The sequence below is a fragment of the Cajanus cajan genome, chromosome 1 (genome assembly GCF_000230855.2).
Source record: "Cajanus cajan strain Asha chromosome 1, NIPB_CcT2T_4, whole genome shotgun sequence".
NCBI lineage: Eukaryota > Viridiplantae > Streptophyta > Magnoliopsida > Fabales > Fabaceae > Cajanus > Cajanus cajan.
In genome coordinates, this window is record NC_138517.1 from 25296284 (window position 1) to 25311259 (window position 14976).

The 14976-nt window shown below is 31.5% G+C and overlaps 1 protein-coding gene across 3 annotated transcripts; it reads right to left on the reverse strand.

Annotated features, from left to right (window-relative positions):
- Positions 1-7727: 7727 nt before the first annotated feature.
- On the reverse strand, positions 7728-12019 carry LOC109803621 (tubby-like F-box protein 8). 3 transcript variants are annotated; one of them, XM_020365280.3, is made up of 5 exons: positions 11872-12019; positions 10539-11001; positions 10309-10396; positions 9408-9540; positions 7728-8778 (listed from the first exon to the last, which is right to left on the reverse strand). In XM_020365280.3, exons 2-5 carry the CDS (start codon positions 10884-10886, stop codon positions 8064-8066), a joined length of 1284 nt encoding a protein of 427 aa, XP_020220869.1. In that variant the 5' UTR covers positions 10887-11001; positions 11872-12019; the 3' UTR covers positions 7728-8063. The 3 variants fall into 3 exon arrangements, with proteins under 3 accessions (XP_020220869.1, XP_020220870.1, XP_020220871.1); XM_020365281.3 differs by having other exon boundaries at positions 11833-11971; XM_020365282.3 differs by lacking the exon at positions 11872-12019 and adding an exon at positions 11168-11366.
- Positions 12020-14976: the final 2957 nt, after the last annotated feature.

The window sequence follows — 14976 nt, forward strand, 5'->3', positions numbered from 1 at the left end:
TTTAAAGTAAACTTTAACATCAACCAACGTAGTAGAAACTAACAAGTTCAACGAATATTAATGGGCTAGGCCTAAATAAGCTAACAAAATAAAAAACGAGTTTGACTTTAAAAATGCTAAGTTACACACATTTTCTCCAACTCATCCATTTTTATTCCAAAACCTAGCCTATTCAAATTGACATTGGTCTTGTACCTGTCTGATGGGCACACTAAGTTTTCTAGTAGTCTGAAGGCCGAACGAGACTCCCGACCCAGTAATCCGATACGCTGAAGAGGGGGTTGGTACCTGCAAAAGGCACTCCGACGCTCAAGTCAGGACAAGCTCGAATCTCTAGGATAATTAATGAACAGTGACGTTACCTTTTGTCCTGAGCTATTTATACTGTCATTTATGGGCCCCGAACCCCATGGGCCTCGCAGCATACTTACCGTATTAGGTAATACACCCTAATCAACTAATTAACCCCTAATTACTTGATTAAAGGTAACAAGTGACGATAGGCCAATCCAGGTGGCCGATTGGCATTCGGATGCCTGGTTCTGCCATTCAGTGGCCGACAGGGTGGTGGCCGACCCCCCTACCTGTACAGGTCTGAAGTTGGTTCTTTAGCCCGATTTTTCAACTCCTTTTCTAGGTTCAATCTACATCGATGTGTATAATAAAAGTTCTACATAAATTAGTTGAATTATATCATATTACTTGGTAGTAAATTCAATAGGGATCTTAGAAAGATCGAAGTTAACCATTCAATTGATGTTCAATGCATTATTTATAGTCTACAATAGGTCCAAAATAATTTCGTATGAATTTCTTGAGTTAATTTGTTTTGTTAATCACCATTTTTTATTTCTTTAACTTTTAGTCCTTCGGAATGTGGAAACCATAAAACTGTTCATAACAAATATTATTGAAAAACAATTTGGGTTGTTTTGTTATACTCTAAACAACACAACCAAATGTTGAATTTAAACTCTTACAAAATGTGAGAGTTTCATATTAGATTGTTATCCACTTGTAAGTTGTGTCAACCCATGTTGACATATTTTGGATGAATCTAACACCTTACCAAAGGTCCCAAGCTGGTGCTAAAGGACACAAAGCTTGATGAAGTAATTTGTGTTAGGTAGACCTCTTTGCCTATTACAAAATAATACTTGTAGATCAAAAGGGAGTCATCACATGAGAAACGAGATTTTTAATGTTTGCTATTAATATCCATTAGTTTCTTGCAGTGACTCCTTGTTAAATGAGGTGGCCAAGGCACCCTAAAGAAGGGGGAAAAAGTTGCATTATATACAATTGTTTGAAGGACCTCATATATTAACAGAAAGTTATCCTTAAAACAGAGAATGTAGCAAAATATTCTCAATAGTCTATACAATATACAATTGTATTGGAAAAGAATGTCGTTACTGTAACGACTCGTCATGGCCGTCACACTACGAACAACATTACACACTACTAAAATATATATACTAAAATAACATAATAAAATATTTACAACACAAGTTGCTAATCGAACAACCAACGACAACTAATTATATACAACAAAATATGCTACTATAAGGTAGCCTACAAAAAAATATCTCTCTCCAGGAACTTCCTATGGCCTCTAGTAACTATCTCCCAACCTATCTGTAACACCCAACTTTTATTTTATTATTATTATTATTATTATTATTATTATATTATTAAAGGTATTTTCGTAAATTTATTAAAGTTATAGGGGTAATTTGGTAACTTGGAACGGGCTGTTCCAAAAATGGAACGGGCCGTTCCAAGCATTAAAAATGTGTTGATTTTGTTGTTTCAGAACGGCCTTGGAACGGGCCGTTCCGGAAGGAGAACGGGCCGTTCTGTTGAGATTGAGAACGGGCCGTTCTGGTTTCAGAACGGGCCGTTCTGCTTTTTTTGGGAACGGGCCATTTCGATTTTGGAACGGGCCGTTCCAGTTGAGAAATTTGCCCACGTTTGAAGGATCCGGAACGGGCCGTTCCGAAACCAGTACGGGCCGTTCCGGGTGCGTCAGTTTGCCTATAAATAGGAGGCAGGGGGTGAAAATTTTATACAGAGTAAGAAAGTGAAATTTTAGAGAGAGAAAGAGGAGAGAGAGAGAGAGAGAGAAAGAAAGAAAGAGAGGGAAAGAACGAGGGAATCTAGAAGAGGAGGCTCTGCCCAAGTTTCAACTCCGCTTATCCAGGTAAGGGGGGGAGTGAGAACCTCGCTCAAGGGTGTGGGGATAATTGTTGGATAGTTGTTTGTCGGATTGGCCCCCAATCCTTTGCCGTTGTTATGTTTAATTTTCTATTTACTCTACTTTGTTTTTGTTGAAGGTGTCGTTGTTCTGTCCGATTTTCTATTTATTCTACTTTGTTCTTTGTTGAAGGTGTTGTTGTTCTGTCCGATTTTTTATTTATTCTACTTTGTTCTTTGTTGAAGGTGCCGTTGTTCTGTCCGATTTTCTATTTATTTTACTTTGTTCTTTGTTGAAAGTAATAAATGAATATGAAATTAATGTTAATAATAAATGAGGTTTAATATGAACAAGAATGCTCTCTGGATCTCTGTGAATTCCTGTGCGGACCTTATGAGGAGTATTTATGACATGATCATGTGAAATATGGACAAATGACATGAGACCTAAGCATGGACTATTGAGACAAATATGATTATGAGACTATAACAAATGAGGACATGATGTACTAAATGAAATTATGTAACAAGTTAAATGTTGAGTCAATGAAATAATGAATGTATGACATGCATCATATGCATATATTATTCCAGGTGTGTCGCTGAGGCCGCATACCAGTGATGTAACTTGCTAACAAGGTGTACCTTAGAGTCACCAGTGATGTAACCAGGTGTACCTTAGGGTCACCAGTGATGTAACTTGCTAACAAAGTGTACCTTAGGGTTACCAGTGATGTAACCAGGTGTATCTTTGGGTCACCAGTGATGTAACCAGGTGTGCCTTAGGGTCACCAGTGATGATATGTGAAACTTCCTTATGGCGCCACATGCATGCATTTATAAGTCAAAATCATGACATCATTGCATGATAAATGAATATATATGTGATATTGATGGTGTATGTGTATATTTGTTGTGTGTGTGGATGCTATCTAGCCTTTATTTCTGCACCTGAAACTGAGTGAGATGTTTCTCACTCCCTTGTTGCTTTTGTATGTGTTTAAATTATGTTGCAGGCGATCAGCTTAGTTTAATATGTTATTATTTTAAAACCTTTAATTTTCTCTTCTTTTGTAATTTTGAACGTTTTTTAGAAAAGATCAAAATGTACATCTTTGTTATACTATTTTATTATATGATTTTAAAGTTATAAATTAATTCCTAACTAGAATGCACTGTCACTTTTGCTGGAATTAATCTATATTTTCTTTGATTTCTGAATTTTGATACTTACATGATGACTTCCTATGTTTTGATGAGTTATGAATGTGAATCTTCTACCTTTTGAGACAATTGTTTATCTATGAAAGATTTTATTCACTTAAAAAGAAAAAAAATTGTTTACCTTTACTGTGTATTTATGTTGGGGTAGAGGGTGTCACACTATCCCTGCCCTGCTCCCATACCAACGTACGATCATCGCAGTCCAAACCACATGGAAACACACAAGGGTAAGCTAGAGATAATAAACACAGCTCATAAATATCAAATAAGAAGCACAACTATATAATCATCTTCACATCCGACACAAAAGATAAACAACACATATATTACGCATCTTTTAACAACACATGTTTAAAAAAACTTACAACATAACAACACTATCATCATCCTCAACAGGATCAACACACAACACAATCACAGCTTAACAACATAACAACATATATACAACTTTTATCAACAATAAATCAACTCATCAACAACTTATGCGTCGTCACGCATTTCAACTCGGAGATCTCCAACAACTGAGGTTGAACAGTCTAGGTGGCATAAACTCTACCGAATCCAGCATTTGACCTATCTCAACCAGGTCAAGTATAGAACAGCGTTAGGAACTCCGAAGAGAACCAGGTATAGACAACAATAGTTGATTGCTTAGGTGTGCCACTTAGACTCGGAGGTCCAGTACTACTGTCAGGACAGAAGGGTTTGGGTATGAGCCTACCACGACCTTGGCTAGCCTCACCAATCCACATGTGGAGTTAGCCCACCCACTGTCCTCCAAGTACCACGCACCCTCCAGTACCTAGTCAAAGACTACATCTCTAGCTAGATACCTTACTCAAATTGGTCATTCAACCATGACATGGATCGACTATTTCCATGTCGCCCACACAGTACTAAGGGATTCAACTTTAAAACAACTTTCAACTTTAAAACAACTTTTAACTTATCACCTTAGTACTATGTATCTCAACATAGGACATATATCTTAACCATATGTCCCCAACTTTCCAACTTTACAACAATAGACACCATAACAACTTTACAACAATAAACATCTGGCCGCTTGTAATCGGTAAAGCTCGGCCTGACCCCTATACCGTGGTCGCTTTGTACACGTGTGCCTTGACCTTGCCCACACACGGGATCAACTAAGTCCTAGAGGAGAACAACACAACGTCCACTCCAAGGGACAACTTCCCAAGGAGGGTTTTTCAACAAATTGGGCTCTCAGAGCACCACAACTATCTCAATCCACACAATGGGATGAGCAACTTCAAAAACATCTCCCCTAGTCCTAGTGATCACAACTCATCATCACAACTTAATCAACTTAACAACTTAAACAACATACAACTTTTCAACTCATCATCTAAATCAACATTCAACTTGAACAACATAGTTTATCAGCACAACAACTCATCACAAATTGTTTAACAACACATTTTAACAACACAACATCTCATTTCAACTTTAAACACAATCAACTCAACAGCTTATTAGCTCAACTCATAATTTACAAAATCATCATAAAATAATATATTTTCAACACATGGCACAACATACAACTTTATAGCAACATACAACTCTATACTCAACATGCATCTCCATGTAATTATACAACTTCTTATTCAATTATACAACTATGCAACTCTTTTCTAACAACTTAACAATATTATCATCATGCACTTCACAACATATACATATCCACACATAATATATAGCAACTTTATCAACTTAATTTCAACTAGCTTCAACAATATCATAAATCAACACAACTTGTAAACAACTTCACAACTTAACCACAACATGCATCTCCAACAATATCATTAATAAATATTTAATCATATATTAGCAACACATAATATTCTCATCACATAACATAACTCATACTAATCAACCTAAGTACCCAAAGGAGTTCCCAACTCACATACAACCAACAACTTTACAGTCTAGCTTCCTTTACCTGAAGATTGGCTCAAAATAGCCAAGAAGCGGAATTTCCTTTCCGAAGCTTAACCCGAAACTTCAATCCACCTAAAGCAAGCTTCCTAGTCCAGAGTCCTTCTCTCTAAAACTTCTCTCTAAAAACCTCCTCTTCTCCTCAACCACCCAACTCTATTTATAGAAGTTTAGGAGTGGCCAGAACAGCTTGTTCCGAATCCGGAACGGCCCATTCTGCACCCTTTCGTCATGTGTAAAAATCACATGCAGAACGGCCCGTTCTGAAATCAGAACGACTCGTTCTCCACCCAGAACGGCCCGTTTTGGGGTTTGGAATGGTCCGTTCTCCCTCCAGAACGGCCCGTTCTCAACCACGATTTACAGGTCAATTTAATAGCTTGGAACGGCCTGTTCCGGATTGGGAACGGCCCGTTCTAGGCTACTAAATCACCTATATTGGGCTTTCTAAAACAACTTGCTACGTTACAGTTACCTTTTTTCCATTCCTTTTTCTTTCCTTATTGCTAGGTCTAAAATTTGTTCATTCTCACTGATATTTTAATATTTTTGTTATTATTTTAGTTTTTGTAATACACATAAATATTTATTATATATAATTAAAATTTATAATAAAAATTTAAATATATTTTTAATCTTTTATATTTAAGGCAAATTTATTTTTTGTCTTTCAAATTTAAAAATTAATCTTTTAGTTCTAGTAATTTCAAAAATCTTGTTTTGGTTCTTTTACTTAATTAAATTTTGTTAATTTTTTTTTAAATACAGTGACATAAAATTTATCTATCGTTGTCCCTGTTCATGAAAACATCACATTAAACTCAATTGTTGGTACATAATTGTCTCTTATCACTTTTAGATATATTATTAGTGACCTTAAGAGACTAAAATAATATTTTTGAAAATTACAGGGATTAAAAAAAATTTTAAATTTGAGAGATTAAAAATAGATTTACCATAAATTTGAAGAACTAAAAATGTATTTATGTCTATAATAAATTATATATAAATAGATATTTTTAAAGATATAAATTATATTTTAGATTTATGATAAATAATTTATATTATAACAAAAATATTGATAAATAAAAGTTGAATTAAATAAAAAGTTAAAAGAATTCTTACAAATTTTCTAGTAGAAGAAAAATCCTTAAAAATATTCCACAATAACGGTTCAAGTTTAATATATAGAAGTTAATTTTTAAAACTATAAATATTGCTTATGATTGAAAATTCTCGTGACAAAACCCTCCTCCAAAAAAGAATGATAAGTTTCATACAAATAACTTGGGTCAGTATTAGTCTTGTAAAAAATTAATTATTAATGAATTTTCCATCATAAAACATTATCAATTCAATAAATTTCATATAATAAAAGAATTTGGTCAAAAAACATTGTCAATTCAATAAATTTTATATAATGAAAGAATTTGGTCAATAGAGTAGAGCATATTAGAGAATGAATTGCTAATCTTTAATTAGGGGATGTTTAATGGTCCATCTTTTCTTATATCCATTGATTAACTAGGTTAGCCATCTAAGGCCGAACAATCTATAAAGGATCTATTTAGATTATGTTAGTTTCTGGATTCTAACTCTAGAGAGACATTTAGGACAATTCAATGTAACTAGATTAATAATTTTTTGTAATCTATAAAATATAATTCAACTCAAAATCCACTAAAACCATCATCCATTTTACTCCCTCCCTATTTTATTTGCTGCCAACCTTATTTTCATGGAGCAACTCCTCGAATATTAATTTGAATTATCAAATAACAACTGCATGTTACGTTTCAATGACAAAATTATATTCACAAGTTAAAATAATAAAAAAGATTAAATTATATTTTTATCCCTCTATAATATTAAATATGTAATTTCAAACCCTCTATTTTTAAATCCACAATTTTAATCCCTCGATAGATATTCATCCATTGATTATTAAAACTATAACATTCATTGGCATAACACTCTAGATAATGCAATAATTAATACTTAATAAATCTTATAAATTACACTTCTACTTCTCATTTATATCCTATTTGCCATTTTTTTTAGAAAAAAAAATGAGAACTAAAATTAAAATTTAACCAACATTATAATTTTAATATTTGACAAATAAACATTCACCGAAAAGACTAGAATTAAGAATTTTATAAAATTGAGAAAATTACGAATTTAAAAAGAGATTAAAATTGTGAATTTAATACTATAAAGGGACCAAAATTGTAATTTATTCTAAAAAAATACTAACACAATCTAACATTTTCCTTCTGACAATCACAAATTTTAATAAATCTTACCATTAAGTCATAAGAGACTCGATAAATACAATGTACGACTCATAAAATTTATAATTCCAATTTTAACCAATATAGAGAAGATCGCTAATTGTCCTCAAATAATAAAGTACCAAAACATAACAATGTGTTTTAAGGTTCAGAAGAGCCTACCATTGGAAGAAGCTTATTACAACTGTTTGACAGATAATCTGTTGCAGACTAACATAAGAGGAGGAAAAACATGCACGAAGAATTACATTGAGCACAGGTTGTTTGTTCGGTTCTTTACAGTTAAACCATGTGGGGTACCATGACTCCATGCATCTTCACCACCCAGTAAATACATAAATTGAGATAGAATAGTCCTATTGTCTTTTGTACCATACCTCATTGTCACTATTCACAAGCCAGTTTTGTGTCAAAGCTAGTCAAGCAAATGGCAAAGGCCTGAAATGCAGATAGGGGATATCTATAGTCCATAGTAAATATATCCTTGCCGACCTTACCAAACTGAAGAATGATCTTGTCATGATCGGACTGCGCCGGCTGGGATGATGGCACAGGAGCACCGGCTCCAGCTGCAGGCTGCGTTGAAGCAATCAGCTGGAAATTCTTGACAGAGGCAACAGTCACTCTCCCCCTAAAGTTGAGGCACCAACACTGCAGCTGCTCATGCCATCTTGGAGCTTTGTTCTTGAGAACCAAGGGCCTGTCCTTTCCCTGCTCCTCTTCGCTGCCGGCCATGACTATGTCTGAGAACCTAGAGCTGCTGAACTCAGTTGAGTTGTCGATTGACCTAGCAAAGGATATGCTTCGGAAGGAATCTTCAAGGGAGCGGGGAAGGAGCTCTGGCTTGCCTGGAACAGTGCCGCCAGGCTCGAGGGATGATATGGGGATTGAGTGCATGGTGCAGTTCATCCTGCGCGGGCCCCTAGTACCGAGGACATTCAGCTCATAGGTGATCTGGGCAATATTGTAGCTGCCACTAGGGACCTTTGGAGAAACCTTTTTTGAATTAAACCTACGGCTTCGGCCAGGAGGAGACAGCTGAGAGTTGTTATAGGGAGGCTGTGTATCATAAATTATGAACTTGGTGCCAAGAAAATTTGACCTGAAATGAGGGGAAATTGGCAAAGTATGAGTTCATATTGCCAAAAAAATACAGAAACAGTGATCATAAATGCAATCAAGAGGCCTTAGAAAACAATAAATGTATACTTGACATACCAACATTGTTAAAGTTAGATGCTGCTACTTAGTTCTAGTAATTCGTAAACAAAATACCATCTTAGACTTATTGTTGGAGCTGCATACAAGTTTTGAGATCATAGAGGAGATGCAAACATGGCACAATTGGATAAATTAAAATAAATACCAAGCAGTCATTGAAGAGCTATGGACATGCAAAGACATCAATAGATTTTCAATACCAGTGTTAAATGATCTATGGAAAGCACTAAATCCAATCACCATCAAGACCAACGACCATATTGAAAGTTGATCCACAAGAATTAACTCTTCAGAAAAATATGTTAAACCATTTAGTTCTTTTTCACGTCATTGAAAACTATCATTAAAAAAAAAGACCATATTGAAAGTAAATTCAACAAGAATAAACTTTTTAGAAAAATGATAAACCATTTAGTTATTTTTCATGTCATTTAAAATTATTATTAGTCAAAAACTGTGATTGATCACACAATGCATGCTGTGAGCAACTATAATCCCAAAAGAATATACCTCAGTTTTCCAATGTAAGTGCTACTAGATCTAGATATGTTATCCGCATCCATTGATATAATATACTCAGTGCATGTTGTTCTTCTCGTCCGTTTTGCAGAAAGAAGAAACTTTCCATTTTCAACTAGCAATGCTGCACGAAGAGCTATGAATTCAGAACATGTCCCAGAGACACAATGACAACAAAGTCCAAAACTTGATACACAGAACATGGATTCAGCACAAAGTCTTAATTTAGTTAAAAAGGATGATAAAACAGCTTGTAAACAGGAAAGGAAGTAACAAGTGGATTCATCTCCGATTCCCATAGTTTCTAAATTTTAATAAATGAACAGAACAAATACAGACGTAAGCCATAGAAGGAAATTGGCCATTTAAAGTGTAGACAACAATCACTAGGTAGCTCAATTGAACAAGCAAGATTGAGTTTTGATGATATAGAACACACAAATACCACTATGACAAATACCACCATGATCTAGTTTGTGGTTGCACAAAATCATATATTTCAGTAGATTTACATTTATCAACATTTATAAAGTTTTCATGCATATCTTAAATGCAACAGCTTTATACTAATTCATAATTTGAAAAAGGGATTTGGTGAGGTCACATATCTCAAATGAGAATAAAGTTTTTCCATAATACTATTGAGCTCTCCATTTTTCCACAAGGACAAGAAGGTCATATGCTATTAAGCATTATTATAAATCAAGGTAACACAAAACTTCCACACCGAATGTTAAATCCAATTAGGTTATTATGGAAATAAGTAAGTCAGATCATACATTATACACCGTCAGCCGATGAATTACAAAATATGTAAATTCAAATCAATCACAAAACAGGCAACCAGTTAAACTCATATGAGTGTCAAAAGCACAAAAATAACTGAGCTTACCAGGACTAAGACAAAGGAATAGATGGTAAGTCAGATTAGATTTGTCTCTCTTGATGAAACACTGGATGGTTCCATCCCTTGAACCAGGCTGCAAAACAAGAGTCAATAAAAATAAATAAAGAAAAATATGGTCATACACTCTTATACAAAATTCACATCTCTCACTCAAGCATGAACCAATTCTTCAAAATATATCTCGAAGACCAGTTACAAGATAGCAAAAGTCTCACCTGCTTCAGGGAGACTGGGAAAGTAATCTTCCCACAGGACTCGAGACTGGTAACAATTTCTTTGCACATTTCTCTCCAGGACTTGCACACAGCGGCACACGCAACCACATTCTTACGAGCCGGCCATGTACTCTCACTTTCTTCCAATCTTCTAATAACATCATGAAGAAGCTCAGGCGGAAGGCCAGCCCACCGGCTGTTTTGTATTACCGGCGGACGTTCCTGCGCCTCATGGACCGAACTATTTGACCTGCCCCAGTGATGGCTAGGAAGCCTTACCTCAAAACTCCGCCTTGATAGGCTTCCAAATCCATCCCTTACATCACGAACAATACTGCGGAAGGACATCTGCTACTACAAAACACTAACAGCCCGAGAATTTATTGTGATTAACACCACTTATGGAATAATATTTCACACCACTAATCCACCCTAGTTAGAAGATACCACAACTCACAAGTATCTGCAAAACAACAAAACTTTAATTTAAATCCAGCTTCAATGCTTAGTTATCAAGAAACAAAAAGTAACGGAACATGTATAGGGAAAAGCACAAAGAGGAAAAAGGAAGGAAAAAGAAAAAAAAAAAAAAAAAAAAGAAGAGAGATTCTAATAAAAGAAAGCCTCACATGAACCTAAAGCGGCCTAAGATTTCAGACTTTGGTCAGAATCATAATTTAAAACATTATCTCCAACAGTTGAACACCCTAAAGTTAAATATCTAACTTCAAACTCTAATTAGAATCTTACAAAAAAAAAATATATACTTGATTCAACCAACCAAACTTTCAACCACACAGGGAGAAAAATAAAGGTCAAAAGTGGAAACTAGAGCATCAAAGATGGTAGTCCACACAACAAACCTCAAACACCGAACTTCAGTTAGAAATAGGGCTTTCTGCCCACCCTAATAACATGAGATCCCTATAATAATAATATAAAAACACAATTAAAAAATTTAATTCATATGTAGTACCAAAAATTGAGATATTAGAAAAAGAAAAAAAAAAAAAAAACTCACAGAAAGGCTTAACAAAATTAAACCCAAGTGAAAATTCGACAAAAATAACTCAGACTAAAAGGATAAAAATGGAAACTTTCAGAAGCTAAATTGAGAACCCAGAAGAGGAAATTTGATAGATTGTTAATTAGACCCAAAATAATTCTGAGTCAAACCTCCTCCAATCACAGTGAAGACCAAGAAATGAAAACCAAAAGACAAAAAAGCAAACAACAAGGACTACAACAGAAAAAAAAACACCAATTGCAAAAAGATTAGAACTTTAGCACTCACAAGAAAAGAAAGATGGAGATCAAAGAAGGACAAACTCACCAACAAGAACAAAGAAGAAGAAGCAATGCTTTCTTTTTCTCCGTTTTCTTTTCCTTTTCCGCGTCTCTGACACACCACCTATGACTCCGAAAGACACGCACTCACTGCATTTATTAAATCCTACCAAGTACCAAGAAAGAAACTACTACCACTATAAATAATTATTATTATTACGGGTAGGAAAAAAATAGTCTCTGTCTCTATTAAAAAAATACTCAAAAATGAAACTTAAGATAAAATAAAAAAATATATAGTTAAAAATATTATTTATATTTCATATATATAATATTCAATTTCCAACAATTATTTATATCTTATATAATAGTTAATTTATATTTTTTGTGAATTAATTAATTTAAACTAAAATATTTCAAATTAAAATGTATTTTCTTAATTTGATAAGATATATTTATTATAAATTCTTTAAAAATATATTTTTTAATTAGTTAGAAAAAAGATAAATATAATTAAGAGAAAAAATATTATACAACATACATGATTAAAAATATATGATTATTAATTAGAAAAGAAAATTAATATAAAATTAAATTAAAACAATATAAATAAGATATATCAATTAAATTAATTATTTTTTTAATTTAGATAAATTAAATACTTAAATTTTATATATAAAATGCGGGATGTTAATTTATAAGAATAAAATAGTCTTAAAAATATATATATATTAAAGATATACTTTCTTATTAAATTATAGAATTAATTGTTAAAGTTATCGTAACCAAGAAAAAGTTGCTTTATTAATATTTAATGATTCAATAGAAATTCTAAAACAAATGAAAGATTTAAATTTTTTTATTATTTTATTTACTTTACTTTTTTCTTTATAAATTAAAAATATTTTATACTTACTTTTTTTAAAATTTTTTTATTATTTATAATTTAAGATCATTTTTTTAGTTCATATATTTGATTTTTTAAATTTTTTTAGTTTCGTTGTTAATTTTTTTTATAACATTATCTCTTTTATGTTTACATGACAAGGATATTAATTTTAAATTTATGTATCTTAATTTATTTTGTTGGATTTATTTTAAATTAAGTCTTTTAACACTTTGTGTCTCTTCTATATTCTCGCTTGAGATGTTCATCATTAAGATACTCTTTTTTAACTTTTACAAAATTAAAATTTTTTAATACATCAACACAAAATATATAATGTTACAAAAAAAATAACGATTGAGACTAAAAGAATTAAATTTTTTTTATAAATATAGAGACCAAAAAGATATATATTAAATTATCAGGACTAAAAAATTGAAAAAAAATATGTATATAGACTAAAAGTTATATTTTAAATTATAGAGACTAAAAAGTAAAATAAGTGAAATTATAAGATTATAAAAGTATAGTTAAAATACTTTTTTTGTCTACATTTTTATTTATTTTTCCTTTTAGTGTTTATAATTTAAAATAAACTTTTTTAATCTTTATACTTACCTTTTTTCAATCCTTTACAGTTTCTATAATTTAAGGTAAATATTTTTAGTTCCTACACTTGTAGTTTTTAATCGTTTTAGTCCCTATTATTTAAGATAAATACTTTCAGTTCCTATATTTATAATTTTTAATCCTTTTAATCCCGATCATTATTTTTTTTTTATAATGTTGTTTATTTTGTGTTAAAGTGGTAGAGATCTTCAATTTGTGAGAGTTAAAAAAAAGTGTCTCAAAAGTAAATATTGCTCATGAGGGTACAAAAAAAGTATGGAGCCTCAAGTGACTTAATTTATAGTAACTTTAACAACATAAATTTGACATTAAATACATAATATTGAATTAATATCTTCATCACATTAACATGAAATAGATAATGTTACAAAAACAAAAATTAACGATAGAGACTAAAAAGATTAAAAATTGTAAATATAAAAACTAAAAAAAAAATCTATTTTAAACTATACAGACTAAAAAAATTTAAAATGATAAATATAAGGATTAAAAATGTTCACTTTAAACTATATGAATTAAAAAGTAAAATAAGTAAAATAATGGAAACTATAAAGACATTTTCACCATAAATTATTATAACCAAAATGAAGTAAGCTTAATTAAATTAAGTAATGACTTAAATATGTTTTTAATTTCTCAAATATAAGGTAAATTTAGTTTTGTTCTTCAAATTTAAAATTATTATTTTTAATCTTTGTAAATTTTAAAAATTTTATTTTAATCTCTCAAGTCATCAATTACATATTTAAAAGTAACTGATTGAGTTATGTAACATTCACTAAGTTTAATGTAATATTTTCACTGATAAAAATATCTATAAGTAGATTTTATATCATAGTATTTAACAAATCTTATAACAATATTTGAATATAAAAATTAAAACATGCTTTATTTGAAATAATCAAACTTAAAAGATCAAATTTAAATTTAAGGAATTAAAATAAATTTACTTTAAATTTTAAATTTTAAAAATTAAAAATATATTTAATATTTAATTAATTAGAGTTAGCACCTACTTGGAGCAGGGGTGTTTCCTGTGGTTCGAGAGATTACCGTTTCACCCTCTACAGTTGACTTCTAATTAGAGGTATTCGACACCGAAGTCCAAATTACGTTACCTGTATAACGGTGAGTTAATGGAAGTGAAGGGGATACAACGCGGAGTGATGCAGGGAAGTTACGATACGCACGCGACTTAAAAAAAAAAAAAATACACTCTCCGTCTCCCACTCCCAATCTCCCATCCTACTCATTAATCATGATTTCGAATAATAAATCAGTTGTAAAATAATTATTATGTTAATATTTTAATATGATATTATTATTTCCTTTTCTATTTATGATACTCATAATACTTTTATAAAAAGTTATTATTTTTTAAAAGATGATTATTATTTTTATTATTATTTTTAAATTAATTATAAAATTAATTTTGTAAAATTGTTATTCTCTTTTATTTATTTATTATTAATTTTTTATATATGCGTAGAATGACAAGTATTATGAAAATAATTGAGTATTAAATACAAAAGTGTGTATGAAAAAGTTATAAGTTTATTGAAAACTTAGAAGTTAAATGAAGAGCTGAAAATCTTGAAACTAACAAACTAACTAATTGAATAGAAAGTATTTGGT

Coding starts and splice junctions, on each gene's coding strand:
- LOC109803621 (XM_020365280.3), bottom strand. CDS start 10,886: ATGTCCTTCCGCAGTATTGTTCGTGATGTAAGGGATGGATTTGGAAGC. Junction 10,397..10,538: donor TCCCAGTCTCCCTGAAGCAG/GTGAGACTTTTG, acceptor CTTGTTTTGCAG/CCTGGTTCAAGGGATGGAAC. Junction 8,779..9,407: donor ACTTACATTGGAAAACTGAG/GTATATTCTTTT, acceptor CCCTCATTTCAG/GTCAAATTTTCTTGGCACCA.